General features: G+C 41.7%; 1 protein-coding gene across 1 annotated transcript in view; it reads left to right on the top strand.

Annotated features, from left to right (window-relative positions):
• The first annotated feature begins 498 nt into the window (after positions 1–498).
• The window catches only part of RSPO2 (R-spondin 2), a 193,974-nt gene continuing 174,482 nt past the window's right edge, over positions 499–19,990 (top strand). Inside the window, exons 1-2 of the mRNA XM_082259778.1 lie at positions 499–645; positions 5,372–5,624. Of these exons, the coding sequence (XP_082115904.1) occupies positions 5,531–5,624 (94 nt within the window). The 5' untranslated portion in view covers positions 499–645; positions 5,372–5,530. The remainder of the gene's footprint in view (positions 646–5,371; positions 5,625–19,990) is intronic.

Below are 19,990 nucleotides of genomic sequence, written 5' to 3'. Positions count from 1 at the left end.
TTAACCCTTTCCTATCATTAAAAAAAAAACAAAAAAAACAGAGCTTAACCCTTTTCTATTATTAAAAAAACATAATCAGGGCTTAACCCTTTCCTATCATAAAAATGAAAATCAGGGTTAACCCTTTCTTATCATAAAAAAATAAATAAATAAATAAATAAATAAATAAAATCAGGATTTAACTTATTGCTATCATAAAAAAAAAAAAAAGTTTTATGTTGAAATGTCTTGAAATGGCCCAGTGTGATCGCACAGAGGTGATCGGTGTGTGGGTGAGGAGGAGAGGTGTAATAGGAGGAGGAGGAGGAAGGAGGGGAGGAAGGAGGGAGGAGGAGATGATCGCTTAATTTAGGACCCCGGGGGAAGCTGCAGCTGATGGACCAGAGAGAGCGGAGAGGAGAGCGGAGCACCACCTACATAACCCGACCATCACAGCTGCCCACATCTCCTCCACACTGCGATCAGAGCGGAGAGGAGCGCTGACACCTCATACATCGTCCGATCATCACCAGCGCCGATCTCTGTATGGAAAGTGGCCGGACACATAACTTCTACTGGACCTCTCATCGTCCGATCACTCATCGGTCTGGGCTTTCTAGGGATTATTGGAGTGAGGAGTGTGATCGCTGATCGGACAGGGATTGGGTAAGTGGAGATTGTGCTGAGTGTGGAGGGGGTGTAGAACAGGTGGATCTTATCATTAGAGAGATCTATCTGCTGCTGGGCTTTGTGGTTCTCTTTTGGGCTCCCTGGGGTCATGGTCTGCGATTGGAGAAGACAGATTTATGGTGGTCATAGACCCTTCCATTTCATCGTCCAATCCATGTGGGACTCCAATCAGATTGATCGAATAGACAAACCAATCTACTAGATATACCTTCCCTTCCCATCGATTTAGATTTGATTCAAGCTTAGTCATTGATTATTGATCGGGGGCATACTGAGATACTTTGCATTTTGATCAATCAGATTGTATGGTGGAAACCGAGATGCGATTGATCGCTTGTGATTACATCTTCCAACTATCGATCAAAATCCATTTCCCTGTGTGACCTATCAACTGATTAGGTTGTAGGTTATTTCAATCGATCATTTATCATTACTGTCCCCTAAACTAGGAGAACCTGTCTGAAGCTGACCACACACTATTTGATCCGATTGTACAATCTCATTTTACTATGTTATATGAGGACTAAACAATCCATCCATTGTATTTACATCCGGTAGATCCATGTACTGTTATTTGGCAGTAGATCTAAATTGTACAATTAGATTGTATAGTGTGTGTGTGTGTGTGTGATCAGTCTGAAGGTGGCCCCCACATGTTTTAATGTGACCATACAACTAAAATGATCTCATGACCTCAGAATCCTAAACCTTTTTATCTGATTGGCTGCGGGGGAATTTTACCAATTTGTTTCTAAATGATCAAACCAATATCTGCGTGTGTGTGTTGGTGGGCATACACAGAGCGAGTCTTTTCAGTCATCACACTTTTTAATATAAGAAGTTTTATCTGGCAATAAAATCAACCTAAACCAATATTGCAGGAGAGGGATCAATCAATGTGATCAGATTTTTAATTTGTCTTGTGCAACAACTGATCACCATAATTCCAATCTGGCCGATCGGTTTACAGCAGCTAAGAGTCTGTTCAACTGCTAAGCAATGCAATCACATTGATCAAATCTTTGTATTATCGTACAATCAAAATGTTGCCTGTATGATCTCTCTCCCTCTCCCCCCCCCCCTTCTTTTTTGAGATTTGATCATAGTATGGATCAATGAAATAATCATCTTTAACAGATCATTCCTGGTCACATTTAAAATCCATCTGAACTCGATCTGTTCAATATATTAATCGACTGCTCCTTGCGATTGCTTGTATGTAGTACAGTCACCGTTGAGATAGATATATATGACCACCATAGCACCTGATGGTGGGGAATGACAAGTCCTGTTAACCAAACTGCCACGGGGCTTGCTGGAACTTGTAGTTGTAGGTCACAGCTTCTATTTACTGCAATTGAACTATTTGTCTGGATATACTTATTAATGGATTATAGAGGTACTTTATTCATCTTCTATTGATTTAAAACATAATAATATGAATAGGAAGGACTTTATTACATAGCTGATCAATGTTCCAGGCAGGGACCTATCCAGGATTCCTCTCCTAGAACTGGGACCTTCTCTAGGGTTAGGCTCTCAGAACGGGGACCTTCTCTAGGGTTAGGCTCTCAGAACGGGGACCTTCTCTAGGGTTAGGCTCCCAGGACAGGGACCTTCTCTAGGGTTAGGCTCCCAGGACGGGGACCTTCTCTAGGGTTAGGCTCCCAGGACGGGGACCTTCTCTAGGGTTAGGCTCCCAGGACGGGGACCTTCTCTAGGGTTAGGCTCCCAGGACGGGGACCTTCTCTAGGGTTAGGCTCCCAGGACGGGAACCTTCTCTAGGGTTAGGCTCCCAGGACGGGGAGCTTCTCTAGGGTTAGGCTCCCGGAACGGGGACCGTCTCTAGGGTTAGGCTCCCGGAACGGGGACCGTCTCTAGGGTTAGGCTCCCGGAACGGGGACCGTCTCTAGGGTTAGGCTCTCGGAACGGGGACCGTCTCTAGGGTTAGGCTCTCGGAACGGGGACCTTCTCTAGGGTTAGGCTCTCAGAACGGGGACCTTCTCTAGGGTTAGGCTCTCAGAACGGGGACCTTCTCTAGGGTTAGGCTCTCAGAACGGGGACCTCCTCTAGGGTTAGGCTCCCAGGACGGGGACCTTCTCTAGGGTTAGGCTCCCAGGACGGGGACCTTCTCTAGGGTTAGGCTCCCAGGACGGGGACCTTCTCTAGGGTTAGGCTCCCAGGACGGGGACCTTCTCTAGGGTTAGGCTCCCAGGACGGGGACCTTCTCTAGGGTTAGGCTCCCAGGACGGGGACCTTCTCTAGGGTTAGGCTCCCAGGACGGGGACCTTCTCTAGGGTTAGGCTCCCAGGACGGGGACCTTCTCTAGGGTTAGGCTCCCAGGACGGGGAGCTTCTCTAGGGTTAGGCTCCCAGGACGGGGAGCTTCTCTAGGGTTAGGCTCCCAGGACGGGGACCGTCTCTAGGGTTAGGCTCCCAGGACGGGGACCGTCTCTAGGGTTAGGCTCTCAGAACCGGGACCTTCTCTAGGGCTAGGCTCTCAGAACCGGGACCTTCTCTAGGGTTAGGCTCTCAGAACCGGGACCTTCTCTAGGGTTAGGCTCTCAGAACCGGGACCTGTATGGGGTTGGGCTCTAGGAACGAGGACCTCTCCAAGGTTAGGATCCAAGAAAGGGGACCTCTCCAGGGTTGAGCTGGCTACACATACAATTTTTTTTTTTTCTATTTCTTTTAGATTAATCCTTAACTATGTAGTGCAAAGGCTTTCCTGATTGCATACAAATTGAAAGTGTTTTTGCTTGACCTCCTATTGTATGTTTTGAGTAAATCTAAAGGAAAATTGTTCAAGAAAATGAAATAATGTGTAGCCAGCTTTAGACCCAGAGAACGGGGACTGTCAGAGTAGATTGGAGTCAGCTAAGCACTCCAGGATGCAGCCAGACAATACCTGATAGAGGTGCAAATTGACTGATTTCTCTGCTCACTGAGAGGTGTCAATTGAATTAGTAGAGCAATGCAAGCTCAGGCAGGCTGCCCCATCCCAGACATTGGAGGACTACTGGTCCCAGCAGACCTTCTGGTTGTTGAAGCTCTCCAGTTGCCTCAGTGAAGCAGTTTGCCCATACATAGTACTGGAAGAGATGAAATGGGGAAAGTGCAATAATCCATGTAGAGCGTAGAGATTTATATACATCTATAGAGCCAACAACATTTCTTATCTTTTTTGAAGTTTCCTTTTTTCAAAACTGAAAATGTAAAGTAATTGATACAATATGTATGTTTCCTATTCCACTTTCTTTCTAAGCACATGCTGAGATCTGATATCCCCGGTATTACATCCAGTGTATATGGGTGTTTGCAATATCTCTCTTTACTTTGACTTGTATTGGGGAATAAAAGAAAAGTACAAAGTAGTTGGTGCTTGGCACTTCTGCCTTGCAGAACTGGGGTCCTCAGGTTGAGTGCCACCTGGGGGAACAATCTGCATGGAGTTTGCATGTTCTCCCCGTGCTTCCTCCAGGTTCTTCAATTCCCTTTGCACTCCAAAGACCTGCTGGCAGGTTAATTGGCTTCTTTCCAAATTTGCCCTAGTATGTGAATTAGGGACCTTAGATTATAAGCTTCTTGAACTAATGAGCCATACACACTATAAGATTTTCTGAAGACTTTTTCCTTTAGATTTACCAAAACCATATAATATGAGGTCAAACCTAAACACTTTCAATTTGTATGCAATCTGGCAGGCCCTTGCACTACATAGAAAAGGTAAATCTGAAGGAAATCTAACCACAAAAGTTGGATAGTGTGTATCCAGCTTTAGGGACCAACCCCAACCCCTGAAAAACAACCCCACACGATCACCCCCCCCCCCCCCTCCACCAAATGATTTGGACCAGTGCACAAAGCAAGGACCATAAAGACATGGATGAGCGAGTTTTGGGGTGGAGGAATTTGACTGGCCTGCACAGAGTCCTGACCTCAACCCGATAGAACACCTGTGGGATATATTAGAGCGGAGACTGCGAGCCAGGTCTTCTCATCCAACATCAGTGCCTGACTTTACAAATGCGCTTCTGGAAGAATGGTCAAAAACTCCCCTAGACACACTCCTAAACCTTGTGAACAGCCTTCCCAGAAGAGTTGAAGCTGCTATAGCTGCAAAGGGTGGGCCAACTCAACGTTGAACCCTACGGTCGAGGACTGGGATGCCAATAAAGTTCATGTGCATGTAGAGGCAGGCGTCCCAATACTTTTGGTATTATAGTGTATGTCCTCAGGACAATATCTGCGAGGAGTTTGTATGTTCTCCCTGTGCTTGCATGGGTTTCCTCTGGGTATTCTGGTATTCTCCTACCTTCCAAAGACCTGCTGGTAGGTTAATTGGCTCCTGTCTAAAACGATCCTAGTATGATATTCAGAGTACGCTCACATGGCTGCCAACACAGAGCTAAGTGCTATAGAAATATAAATTCATAAAATGATTATATTGACTGATCTCAGATGCCATAGTGCCCGCTGTCACCTTTCCATACCCAAGCCACCAATCCCTCCATAGACAAGTGTGTAATAAACCTGCAAAGATTTTCCAGTAGCTTGTAGAATTTCTCTGGCGTGATCTGCCCATCATCCATCTACTGCTAACCCTTACATTGCCTGATCCAATCTACGACCCTGCTTGTAGTATAACCATTCCCCAAAGTCGCCACTTAACGATTAAACGCATTGCATTCCCTTTTCCCCAGGTCTACGGAGATCGCCTGGACATGGCAGTGTGGAGCGAGCGGCTTGTGAGCCAGAGCTCTTGTCCTGACTGCTGAGGGCAGCCAACGTCTCGGAGCGGAGAAGACGTCCACGCCATCTACTTATTTATTATTTTAAGCCCGCGGTTCACACCTGCACCAATGCAATTCAAACTGTTCCCCTTCGCCCTCATCATCCTGAACTGTGTGGATTACAGCCAATGCCAAGCCAACCGCTGGAGACGGAGCAAGAGAGGTCAGTGCTGGCCGGGGACTGATGGAGGGAGGGCTGGAGAACATCCACTGAGCACACGTGTCTTCTACAAACATCCATGTTATCTGATCCATAGGGTTTTACTAGGAGACGGTGATGGTGTCGTAGAGCCCCGTGTCTGGGTCCTGAGACTCACACTCTACAAACTGCATTTTCCTACTAGAACAATAGGTGGTGTCCTACTATAGAACAAGACTCACAGTATATGGCCCGAGCTACTAGCAGAATATATGTAAAGGTTACACCAGCCTTTCTCAGCCCTTACAACTTGGAGGAACCCTTTAAATCATTTGCCAGTCTGCCCTGCAGATGACCACTTTTATCTACAGCTCATGGTACATTGGTGTCCTGATCAGTGGGTAGAATGTTCTTCATTTGTGGTCACTTTCCATAGAGGGAACAAGTGTTCCCCCTTTACGATTTTGGGTAAAAGCGATTTGCAGGTGATTTCGCGTGTCCCAAATAGGGCAGCTCACTTACTTCATTAGCTGCCCTATGTGTGTTTGCCGTTTGCGCATTCAGCTTTTTGGGCGACAAGCATACAGCGTTAGGTTTTGCCGCAATTGCCACCAGACGATCTCAGCAGAATCGCATTGCGTTTGGGGTGCCATTAAAGAATAAGAGCACTAAAAAGCATGTCATGCATTCTAAAGCAATTTGGGATTGTGTAGATACTGCCAGTGATCCAAAGGTGCCCTGGTGTGGCCATACACATTACAATCTGATTGTACAATCTCACTTTTGCAAAAAATTGTGTGATAATTTACAAACCTATACAATCCAATTTCTGTCAGGTCACACAGCCCCCCCCCCCTTATATGGTTGTTGGTAGATATAAAGGAGACTGGCAATCAAAATGTATAGGATGTAGACAGTTTTGCAAGGCATTTAAAAAAAAAAAAAAAAAAAAACATTGGTGTAAGGGGTTACTTATCCAAGAGTCAGAAATTGCACATTGTTCAAGGAACCCTTAGTAGCCCCTGGAATCGCAGGGGTGGACAACTGTGGTCCTCTAGCTGTTGAACTACATGTCCAATAAGGCATTGCAGAAATGAGATACGCAGTCTGATACAAGAAGGTAAAGGTTGCTCATATAAATTCTTTGCTCAATTTCACCCTTCTTTAGTTTATCTTTTGGAACTGAAAATGAGAGAAAAGAGGTTTAAACAGAGATACCTGATCTCTCTATGCCAGTATTGACCCTACTGTCTTACAGTTATGGAAGGGGTTTGATCATTAACAAAAGGAGAAAGCAGGATGTTGCTGCACAGAGATTGGTGATCTAATTGTAAATCCCATCCTTTACTCCATCTACCCTCAAGTTCTGGACAAAGCAAATTACAACATTTACAAATAGTTCCAAACCTGAACCAAAACTGCTAATCTGTGGGTTTGGACCCTAAAATCTGTTTTCTGGGTTCCAAGCATGACTTGCAGAGCATGATGGGACTTGTAGTGCTGCAATAGATGGAAGACTGCAGTTGCCCACCCCCAGAGGGACCTTGGTTGAGAGAGGTTGCTTAAGCCTCGTACACACGCAACTATTATCGGCCGACCGCACACAAATTTTCTCAGCCAACAAAAACCAACTTCAGAAGTGATGTCATGTGCTGGTTTACTTTCCTTGTGTTTTTTTCTTCTCTGAGCATGCCCAGTCTTGCTCATCAGATTTTTGTCTGCCGAAATCTGTACTGACTGACGAACAATTGGCCGTTCTGTTGACGGCCAACAAAAATTTTATAGCCTGCACACCATATTTTGTTCGGCCGAAAAGTCGGAGTCGGTTGTCGGAAGCATCATACTAACAAGCCGAAAATCGGGCGATCGGACGTTGGCTGAAAATTCACGGCCAACAATCGTTGCGTGTGTACGAGGCTTCAGGATAATTCTGGAGATAATCCTGCCAAGTATCATCTAAGTACCATCCTGTAAGGCCTTATGCACATAGAGGTGTGAGAGGCACATGTAGGATCTGGCATGAAAATTCCGGTGGCTTCCCATGGCCAGGGTGCCAAGACTGTGATCACCCGTGCATGCACATTACATTTTACTCTAATGTAAAGTTTTGCTTTTGGGCAATACGCTGTACGCACAGTTTGGGGTACCCTCCGGTACAAAAAAGTATCGGTGGTAAAAAGTACAAGCAGGTAATGCCAATCACCTCTATGGCCAGCCATGGCCAGATCACGCCACCTGTGACTCCCCAGGTACAGGAAACTGCCAGAATTTTTACACCAGACCCGGCCTACTCTTATCTCCCATGGGCAGGAGACCATACTGGTACTCTTAATGCTGTGCTCCCGGGTCATGGCATGTAGGATGAACCCATCCGCTTTCTTGGTTTTGAGTCGAATGGGAAGAATTCGGTTTTTACTGCTGTCTGGGCTTTGTTGGGGAGATTCGGGGTCCATTTACACTTTTGCATTTTAGCACAGGTGCCCATCATACAAAAACCTTTAGTGGGGAAGAGAGTTTTTGTATTATGCAACTTACAGGTATACATGTTTTTTATTTTGGTTCCCCATAAAAAAGGAGTAGAATATTCCCATTGCAGGCATTCCTGGAAATTGCTTAGTAGTAGGTGGGTGCTGGCAGTGACTGCTGGCTAAGAACCGGTATTGGCACAAGGTTAGAGCCTGTGAGATGGATTTCTGTCTGTGTAGCAGTTGGGGATTTCCCTTGCTTTGTGTCTCATGAAACCATTGTCACTGGAACAGTAAGTGAAGGGAAAGCCCTCTAACGAGCACTGATGACAGTAAAAACCTGACAGGGGTTCTGATCCTCTCGCACTTTCTAAAGCAAACAAGCAATTTTGTCTGGACAGGCAGTACACAAAAGGGACCTACCTATACATGGGTGATTATGGTGCAAACTGGCTTACTGCGTGTGCAAAGATGAGATCAAACATGACCATCTGATGGCCAATGGAACTAGTTGGGGACATCTATGATGGTGCCTGATCTCTCTAATATATAGGGTTTATTGTTTAAAGAAATCTTACAAATGTTTTCAGCTAGCGCTCTATATTTAGGTGTATTCTCTGGTCCCTGAGGTCTGGAGTTGTGAAGCGTATCTTGCAATAGACATACGATTTTTTTTTTTTTTTTTGGTTCCTACTTGTGCTTTTGTATTTTTTAATCCTTGTCGAGGGTTTAATCCATGTTGAGCATACTGCACATGCCTATGGCCAATGCAAGATGGGGGGGGGGGGGGGGGGGTTGGGAAACAGGTTGGCCAATGGGAGTTGCTTACTAATGCGTTTCATATACAGAACGTCTAATTTTGGATGAATACATTTAACTGTCAAATTTGTACTAGATAAGTCAGTTCTGACTAGTTTCCATGTACATTGCCCAGCTGGCTTGGAAATTTTTTGATTGAACCCCCATAGTGGGTAGAGGTCAGAATGGTGCTGGTAGTCATAACCCTTGTACGGAATAATCCTTAGGAGCCTCGCATACAAGGTCTCTCTAGGCCTGCCTCCTTTTTATTTATTTATTTATTTATTTAATATATAATTTATTTACTTAATTTGCATCATTAAAATAAGTATACAACATTATTATTATTATCCATTTTTAATATTTTCCTAAATTTTATGGCTTACCACTTTTTATTTTTAAAAGTATGTCCTCTTTAATTCCAGGCGCTTGAAAATTTTAGGAATTTTCTGGAAATTTTATTTTTTTTCTAAGCAACATTTCTGTTTTTTTTTTTTTATTTATACATATCTTTTTACTATACATATTTACGTATATATATATATATATATATATATTATAGAGTGTGTGTGTGTGTGTGTGTGTGTATATGTATGTATATATATATATATATATATATTAATTTTTTTTTTCATTATGTTTGTACAGACTTTTTTTTTTTTTTTTTGTTTTTTTTTTTTTTTTGTACCGTACTAGAAATTATCAAACGTTTTCTTTTAAGTTTCTAAAAATCTCAGCTTGGCTGGAGATCTGTAGAATTATGTTGACGGGTGTTGCTTTCCTGCATTTCAAGAACATTTGGAATGCAAGTCAAATGCAGGTCGGCAAACTCTTTGACTTTAATAGCACAGTACACATGGCCGTCCAGAGGCTGCATTTCACCTGCGTTGCGTTGTTTCTGTGGTTGCCGCATGGTCTAATAAGCTGTGTTTTAAACTGCAGGCAAAGCAAGTCCTAAGCAGCATTTTCAGGGCAAGCTCTGTGTTGTTTAAATGAAGAATGCAGCGTCTGACTAGAACGCCTGTCCATGTTAACCCTAAAGGAGAAGTCGGTGGCCAGCCTTGGTCTATAGTTTTAATGATTACATAGTTGAAGTTCTTAGCAGGAACTTTACAATGAGTGGATACACAGATCTCGCTCCCGGTGAAGATGGTGACGGCTGGTTTAGTTATAGAGCAAGATCTTTTCAAATGGCTTGTGACTCCAGACGCCTCATAATGAGGGTAAATAATAATTTGGCTGGCATTCCATGGACGCTGGTATTTCCAAGGTGTTTTTTCTTTCTTCTGTTTAGAAATCTGTTACCAATTTGGACCTTGGCAGATTTTGGTTTGACATTTGTTACAGCATTTATTGCGGGATATTGGATAGTTTTAAGCTGTGTAAATTTTGTCCTAATTGCATGAACTTTCTTAAAGGGTCAGTCCTCTTTCAAGCGATGGCAGGTTTTAGTAGTTTCTTTGAGCGGTGACTGTTAACATTCGTAGAATGGTTTGCCCACCTGTTTCCCCATGCTGGAGTAGCGGTGAGACTCCACAAGACGGTGGTGCAGCCGGTTCCTGTGGCTGGTAGGTTTCAGAACAGAAGTCCTGAGAGGTAAAAGTACTCCGTGGTTGAATATCTCCTTCCAGCCCCTGTCAAAAAAAGAAATAAAATAACGGTTTTGGGTAGATAAACCCTTAGGTTCTAAAAGCATAGCAGATAGTTGGCCAACCCTCGTTTTTGAATGGCCTTCACCAACTTGTAGTTCTTCAATAGCTGTAGATACATTTCCTGTACTTCCCCCTGCCATAAAGCAATGCTCTTCCTATAGATGAGTTTCCTTTGCTGATAAAACTTTGGCTGATGCAAACATCAGCAGAGAGTGGCACACCTTGGCACTGAATGCATTTGGCCAATTATCCTGTATACGTGGAGCTGCTGACGGCAAATCTAATCTCAGATTTATCATCCATTAGTGAAGGTTCTCGCAAGGAATCCATATAGCCACGGTGTAGGTTTTCACTGCATAAAAATGAATCTCCATCCCTTCTTACTTTATCAAGGAATACCTAAGGTTTATGTCTGCCTATGGAGCCGAAAAACAGTATGAGTAGAGGGCTAAACAAGACTTGCACAGAGAGGTCTCATATTAACCAGTTGGTGCCTCTTGTAGAGTAGCTGCGATGTATAGGTGCTGTGGAGGACCGTATGAAGTAAACTGTGGGGTTGGGGGGGAGGGAATAAAAAGTTTTTGTATCATGCAACTTTGATTTTTGGAAGAGTGCCCCCCCCTTTTTTTTTTTTTATTAATAAATTTTATATAGATATATATATATATATATATATATATATATAACAAACATCTATATTAAAAAAAAGAAAAAAATATTTATATTATATATATATATATATATATATATATATATATATATATATATATATATATATATATATATATATATATATATATATATAATTTTTTTTTTCTTTTTTTTTTTTAGTATTTTCTCTTTTTTTAATATAGATTATAGATATATATATATATATACATTTTTTTTCTATTATAGATGTTTGTTTTTTTATTATTCTTATTTTTTTTTTCTTTTTTTTATTTATAAATCTCAATCTTTTTTTATTTATATTTTTTTTTTAGTATTTTTGTTTTGGTGCACAGTACGTAGAACACTAGTTTAAATATTGACGTGGGCTACCAAAATATTTTCAGGACTGCTGACGTAAACATTGTTCCTCCTGAGACTTTTTTGCATTTTACGATAGTTTTGTCTTTGGTTTTGAGACTTTTTTGTTTTTGTTTTTATATTTGTGTTTTTTGTTTGGTTGACTGTACATTAAAATAAAATGGAAGCGAGAAGCTTTTCAGTGCCAGGAGAGTTAATATTCCTGAGCCCTGCCTACAGATTTCACAGCCAATAACCATAAAGTCATCGCTGTGAAGTCACAAAGGGGAAACAAATTGAAGAATTCCCGAACAAAGCAAGGTATGTGTTCTATACGGTTTCTTTTCTAGTATAATAAACCATTGTCCTACAAATAGAATGTGAGGAATTGCCCATCTTAAACCCCCCCCCCCCCCACCACCACGCTGAGAAAAGCCATTTACGAGACATTGATTGATTATGCCTACTAAATATTATCACTAATTGTATTTCTATATAAATTGTAATGTATTGCTAATGCACCACAGTGTAACTAATTCTGTCCGGGAAGTCACCATCCTATCGACTTCTTAAAAAGGCAAACTGCCACGTGCAAAGTTACCTAAAGCAACCGATAAGCAGTCATCTTCACCCCTGTTCTTGCTGGGACTGTTTGAGTCTAGACGCTATATAGTGCATATTATAATCATGTCTCTGCGGCTTTATTAGAACCATGAAAGATTAACACTGCTCTATTTTAGGCTTCCTCCTGCAAATAATAGATCCCAAAAGTAAATGCCAGGTCACATGACCAGCGCCGAGGCACCTGGGAGCAACATTTTGCCTTTCTTGCAAATATTCCACTGCAAGAAGAATTAGAACCTCTCTAGTAAGTGTGTGCCAGGAGCGGGCTTGTGTAGTCACTAGATGCAAACATACAATGGCATTTGTTAGGTTGGGGAAAAGCAAAAAATATCTCCAACTGCATCAGGACAATCCATTGTGAACTCAGATTATGGTCTTTTTTGCAAACACTTTGTAGCTGGTTAATAACTAAATAATTGGAGAGTGGATTGAATCTTGCATACCCCTTTTAGGGTTGCTTTCAGGTTCAATTTATAACACCAATGTAGTGTCAATAGTAGGTGTGCTATCCTGCTAGCCAGAATAACTGACTTTAAAAAGGGTTGGCCCTTTTTAAACACATTTTTCTAGATATCAGACACTGAACTGAATAGAGAAGCCAATCTTCTCTTGCAAGGGTAGGGGGTAAAGAATTTTCTGGTCTTAGGTGATTCACCACTGCATTGTCATGCCATATCCTTATTAAACCAAAGGCCGTCTTTAAAGTGGATGTAGTGTGTGTGTGTGTGTGCGTGGTGCTGGGACAAGGTCCTCTAGAGCCCAGGGCAGACATGCGAAACTGAACCCCTCTAAAGATTGCAAAAATCCCCCCCCAAAAAAAAAAAAACACTAATCTGCATGCTTATTAATTAAAAAACATGTATACAATTAGATCTGTGCCATTATAAATCCAGATCATCAGAAATCTTCCAAAAAATAAAAAATTACGTTTGATATAAATTATCGATTAATAATAAAGTTCTTATGGTGGATGTGTATTATACACAACTAATTAAAGGTGACAATCGTGATACAATAAGGTGCACTGTGCAAATCATTAAAGTGTCATATTTTTCTCCAGTATTATATCAATAAGAATAATAAAAAATAATCATAAGAATTATATATTGTGCTCAGGTGTCCAAATAAACAAAATCCAATCTTCCTCTTCTGTGAATTAAACTTGCCTTCCTTCCACCTTTACACCTTGTGAAACAAAGTGCTCTTCAGTGCTCATCTCCTCTAGGTGTGCTACCTGCTCACCTCAATGTTGTAAGCAATGCGCTTTTAGATCTATTTATAGATCAGATCCTTTATCCTCTCTTCTCATAGGCTTGCTAGATCAAGTATGGGGGGTGTTGGTATATTCCTCCTAGCTTAGGCCAATCACACAAGCAGGAAATGATGTACAGAACACCTTCAGGTAGCCATACTGCGTTGCATTTATAGACCATTACAAAGGCTGCAGATTGAAAAGGAAAGATACGAGGAGGCACTGGAGTACAAGCCTAAGCTAGACCTTGGAAAGGAGGAATATACACCCCCCCCCCCATTTATTTTCATTTAAATAGTAATAGTACAAGCAGCATCAAGGGCATACATATTCAAGAATCTCCCAGGACAGCACAAGAGTCACACCCATATATATAGAATCTACATGCTTCATTCCCCCTCCTCCCAGGTCAAATCTGCCCCCCTGCTGAAATCCCCCCCCCCCTCCCAGCACATTCTCCCCCCCCCCCCAAAAAAAAAAAAAATCACTCCGCCTAGCACAGATCCTCTACCCCTCAAGTTTCTCCTCCAAGTAGACTTCCCCTCCTAGCACAAATACCCCCCCCCCCCCCACCAGATCACCTCTTCTGTCACAAATCCTCTTCCCTCCATCCCCTCCCCCACCAGTCACCTTTCCTAACACACATCCCTAAATGTCCCCTCCCATAATGATTCTCACCCCCTGCTGCCCCACAAATCCCCCCCCCCTCCCCCAAAAAAAAAATCTCCTTGTGGTGTCCCTGTATTTTACATAGCAAAAAGGGGAAGGAAATATGGGACTTTGAGTGAGTACAGCTAGATATATGTTTGATTGATTGAATCAATAACACAAATATCATATAGGACCTCGAGAGAAGGGACCCATAAAAGGCCTGTATTTTACATGATACCACAGTGCCCAGGGCAGACGTGCCTCTTGCCCTTTGTTCCGGCCGTGTGTGGCTTTTTTTTCCCAACTTGGGTTTTTTTTTTTTTTTTATTTAGGCTGACCTTATGAAATACAGGTGAAGCGCAAGAGAGATCAGATTACACAGGTTGCAGAATAAGTTAGAGCTGCGACACTCTCCTAAAGACAGCACTGGCACAACAATCTGGCTTCATTGCTTTTAAACAGGTTGGAAACCAACATGTAGGCAGTGCTGGGCCTGCCTTGTAGAAAATCCAGCACACCTAAAGCAGAACTTCACTTAACAGTGAAAATTCCACTCAACCCCCCTCCCCCTCCTTTACCCTTTATTGGTGACACATGTCCCAGAACGTTGCAGGACTGGTGTGAAAGTGCAGTGCAATTTCATGCATGTGCATGGTGGGAGTTGACTGTGCAAAAGCAAGAAGTCACAGCCGGCTCCCACAGTCAAGATGCCGGTGCTGAGGAAGAGAAGACTGCCAAAGAACCGGTCTGGGTGAAGATTGCCTGGACACCTAGACTGGTGAGAGTACCTGTTAATTAAAAGTCAGCAATTACAAATCCATAGCTGTTTGACTTTTTTTTTTTTTTTTTATAACCATAGTTCCTTTTGGACTAAAACAGTACTGCTCTGATGCTCTAGAAAGTAAATTTATGTGGCTTGTAACACTATATGCTGGTAAAAGACCAGTAAGGCTTAGTTTAGACTACAGAAAAATTGTGCCCGGTCGCACTCAGGGTCAGCAGACTGTAAAGCTAAAGTGGTAAATTAAAATTGGCAACTATAATTAAACCCCGCACGGGCGAAACGTACTGGAGGGGTTACATAGTTAGTAAGGTTGAAAAAAAAAAAAAAGACCAGTCCATCCAGTTCAACCTATGATGTGTGTTTGCTGTCAATAATACATTGTACAGCCCTTTATGTTGTGGTCGTTAAGGTGCCCATCTAATAGATTTTTACACTATTGACGCTCCCTGCTGATACCACTGCTTGTGGAAGAGAATCCCACGTCCTTACTGCTCTGACGGTAAAGAACCCTTTACGCAGCTTAAGGTTAAACCGCTTCTCTTCTAATTTTAGCGAATGGCCACGTGTCTTTTTTAAATTTCCTTTCGCTGAAAGGTGTTTTTTTTTTTTATGTTCCCCCCACCTATGCTAGGGTTGCCAGTACAGTATCTGTACATTGATATCATGTCCCCACTCAAGTATCTCCTCTCCAGAGAGAATAAGTTCAATGCTTGTAGTCTTTCCTCATAGCTGAAGTCCTCCATTTTCTTTATTAGCTTTGTTGCACTTCTCTGGACTCTCTCCAATTCCAGCACATCCTTCCTGAGGACCGGTGCCCAGAACTGGACGGCATACTCCAGATGTGGCCGGACCAGAGTCTTGTAGAGTGGGATAATTGTCGTTTTATCTCTGGAGTGAATCCCCTTTTTTATACATCCCAGTATTCTTTTGGTTTTGCTTGCAGCAGCTTGGCATTGCATGCCATTGCTGAGCTTGTCGTCTACTAGGACCCCCAGGTCCTTTTTCATCCTAGTTTTCCCCCAGAGGTTCTCCCCCTAGTGAGTAACTTGTTTGTATTTTTGGCACCAAAATACATTACCTTACACTTTCCAACATTAAACCTCATTTGCCATGTAGATGCCCACCCCATTATTTTGTTCAGATCTTCTTGTAAAGTTTCCACACCCTATGTAGAAGTTATTGCCCTGATAAGCTTATTATTGTCTGCAAATACTGAGATTGAGCTGTTTATCCCATTCTTTAAATCGTTTATGAATAAATTAAACAGGTCCGGTCCCAAGACTGATCCTTGGGGGGGACCCCACTTTCCACACCAGACCATCCCGCGTGCTCGCCATTTATCACCACCCTCTGAACTCACCCCTGTAAGTTGTTTTTTTTTTTTTTTTTTTTTTTAATCCAGGTACTCACCCTATGGTCCATACCCATGTGCCTTAGCTTGTACAGTAAATGTTTGTGGGGGACTGTATCAAATGCCTTTTGCAGTCCAGATACACCACATCCACATCCACGGGCCTGCCTTTATCTAGATGGCAGCTCACTTCTTCATAGAATGTTAATAGATTGGTCCAGCAAAATTGATTCTTCCTGAATCCATGCTGATTACTACTATTGATACAATTTTTATCACTAAAATATCGTATATACTGTAGTCCCTTATCCCCTCCAATAGTTTGCAGACTATTTATGTTAGGCTAACCGGTCTGTAGTTCCCAGGGATATATCTCGGCCCTTTTTTAAATATTGTTACCACAATGGGTTTTCTCCAATCAGCTGGTACCATTTCTGTCAGTAGACTGTCCATAAAAAATTAGGAACAATGGTCTGACTGTCACCTAAGGACCCTTGGGTATAAGCCATCTGGTTCCGGTGACTTGTTTATGTTAATTTTTTTTTTTTTTTTTTTTATAGCCAGATTCCCTTCATGGGGCCATATGTTCTAGCCTAATTTTCTTACTATTTATATACTTAAAGTCTCTTCCTTTATTATTTTTTTTTTTTTTACTCTCTTCTGCTATGTGCCTTTCGTGTTCTAGCTTAGCTGCCTTGATTGCGCTCTTACATTTCTTATTGCATTCTTTGTAATGTTGGAATCCTGACAATGACGCCTTAGCCTTGTAATTTTTGAAGGCCTTTACTTTTGTTTTTTTTTTTTTATATACATTTTTACATTGGAGTTTAGCCACCCAGGGTTATTTTAGCTCTTTTAAATGTCTTCTCTGTTGGAATGCACTGGCCAATTCTTTTTATTTTAGTATGTTCTTATAGCACTCCCATTTTTCTTCCGTGTTCTTTGTTTATAGGATTCTATCCCATTTAATATTGTCCAGTAAAGAGTGCAGTTTAGGGCTGGCTCTTTTTTGAAGTTCGGTGTCCTTTGTATTACTCTTGTGTTTCCAATTTTTGTGATTTATACTGAAACCAATTTACTTATGATCACTGTTTCTCCTAAGTTGCCCTGTATTTCTACATCCGCGATCCAGGTCTGTATTATTCGTAATCAGTAGGTCTAGTAACACAATGTTCCTTGTTGGTGCATTCACCATCTCACTTGCACATCATTTTTGATATACAGGCATACCCCTCCCCCTTTTTTTTTTTTTGTTACCCTCCCTATCTCTGTGATACAGGGAATACCCCTAAATGTTTGCCAGCCAATCATGAGAGCCGTCAAACCAAGTCTCTGAAATTCCCAGGGTAGAGATCTGAGCTGAAGCCAATTTTCATCATTTTTTACCATTTTAGCTTTGTCATTTTTCTATAGTCTAACCATAGTTCCTCCTTAATTGTGTGTGTGTTTTAAAAAAAAAAAAAAAAAGTTTCTAAAGTGTAACTGTTCAAGAAAATGGTAAATAAAGCTAACAAAAACCTAATGCGTTGTGAATCATCAACAGTTGTGCGTTTACGTGAGGGCATAGTTATTAATAGGCCCTATAGCACACGATGCATCAGAAACCCCCCCCCCCCCCCCGACACATTGAAACATCAGGCTAATGTGAATTAGCAACATATAGAACAATGGTTAACTTGGATTTATGTGTTGACCTGCAGTAAAACATCCGAGTGGGACCTTTTTTAAAGTGAACCTGTGGGATTCAAATAAAAAAAAAAAAAAAAAAATCAGTCTTCAATGAGAGCTTTCTTAAGGTACAGGCTTTAGGATTGTCATCCCAGTTCTTTGATTTGCTACCTTGTAAGTCCCTCACCTTGACCAGGCATGTAGTCAGTGAAGGCTGAAACATCTGGACTCCCCTAATGCTTGTTCCACATCACTTATTAGGTAGTATAGCCATGATGATGACCACCCTACGATTTGCATCTTTTAAAAAACCAAATAAGCAGTAGCTATACATCAATTCTCACAGGTTCTCTTAAGACCTGTTTATAATATCCCCTGTAGCCTCTTAGTTTGAAGTTTAATGCATCTGGTCTGCTGGCTTTCAACCACAGCTTGCAATGATCTGCAATATTAATAATGGTGCACTGGAAGATGGTCTTATCTTCTGATCTGTAATCGCATAAATAATCAGATGTTCTTTTGGGATCTATTTATCATGTCACACTATTTTAAGCTATGACTATTCAGCATTGTATGCAAAATGGGAAAACTATTTAGCAGGCTCTCATGGTAGACTTTGGCTATGTTCTGTAGCATAAAAGGCAAATGGAGGGATAGATGTCAGTCCAGCTCCAGACAGCGAATTGATAGCAGTGATTGGGAGGAATGTATAATGAATGTATGAGGAGCAAAACTGGGCAGCTGCCCATAACATATGAATAGAAACTTGGATTGGCTGTGGTGTTTTCGGTACAAATCGTTAATTCTCTCTTTGAGAACGAAAAGGTTTTCTGAATGTTGAGGAAATTTGTAAGAGAACTTTTTTTTTTTTTGTTTTCCCCCCGCATAGCTTTCCCTTCATCGCAAATATGGCATTGTATGGAGGAAACATTAATTTACTTAAAACGGTGGTCTCCAAACTATGGCCCTTTGTGTGCATTTAGGCACTATTCCTCCAACTGAAGCTAACAGTGGAGTATATTTCTTCCCACTATCATCAAGGATGGGCACCATTCCTTCCACTGGCACCAATGATGGGGCACTAATCTCCGTCTACTGACCAGACGCTATTTTTTGTTTTTTTTGCTTCCACTGGCCAATAAGTCTGGGACATTGCTTAATCCCAGTGACACTGGGGCATTTTCTACTCCCACTGACCACAGTTTGGGTTCATCCCCCCCCCCCCCTCTGTCTGAAGGACAGTAAACTGGCCCTTTGACCTTAAAGGTTATCTAAACCCAAAACCATAAATGTAATGTGTTGCAACCTACTAATCCTTGGGATTCTAGTTACATAGTGTTTGTTTTTTTTCCACAAGATTCTTCTGCTTTTTCATATGGTAATCCTGGTATTGACACACATCTTGTTCCTGGGTGGCTACACCACTTCTTCACTGTATCTATGGAGAGAGCTATGATTGTTATCCTAGGCTGCTTCCCTGATATGGTCTACAAACCTTCCATATCTCTTCAGTCCCATTACATGGGGGACAGGGCATCAAGAACGGTTTTACTGATGCATTGTAATATTGGCTAGCGGTGCTTGGCTCCAGTCCTCAAGGCCCCCTAACTGCATCTTTCTTTTATATTCCAAGGGGGACAGTGCGATTGGTAGGTTACAGAACATGATTAGTAGGGAAGATATTTATTGGTGTAGCTCACAGGAACTGATGAGAATGCCACATTTATAGCAAGATCAACAGGTATTTGCCAAAAAATGTGAAAAATTAAAACCAATGCAGCCAGCACATTTAAGGACTATAAGCTGCAACATATTACATTTTTGTTCTTAGGTTTAGTTATTTTTTAATTCTGAACCCTGGTAGTCATTGGAAGGCCTTTTTTTTTTTTTTTTTTTTTTTTTTTTTTTTCTTTCCTCGTGTTTGGATAACCTTACCTGAATTTGTTTGCATCAACCTACATTTTTAAAAGGTCAGTGTTCAAGCAAATTTTTAATAATAAAGTCGCTAGTTTGCTAGGAAAAACTAAAAATGTGAATGACACCTAAATGTAAAGGACAATGGCTGCATAGAAGACACCCTCTAGTGCTGCATCTTAACTTTTCTGCTGGACTTTTTGAATTAATTACTGCAGATATT

The sequence above is a fragment of the Pelophylax lessonae genome (assembly GCF_965119305.1).
Source record: "Pelophylax lessonae genome assembly, chromosome: 5".
Classification (NCBI taxonomy): domain Eukaryota; kingdom Metazoa; phylum Chordata; class Amphibia; order Anura; family Ranidae; genus Pelophylax; species Pelophylax lessonae.
The sequence above is the reverse complement of the archived record's forward strand: the minus strand, read 5'-3'. Positions and strand labels throughout refer to the sequence as shown.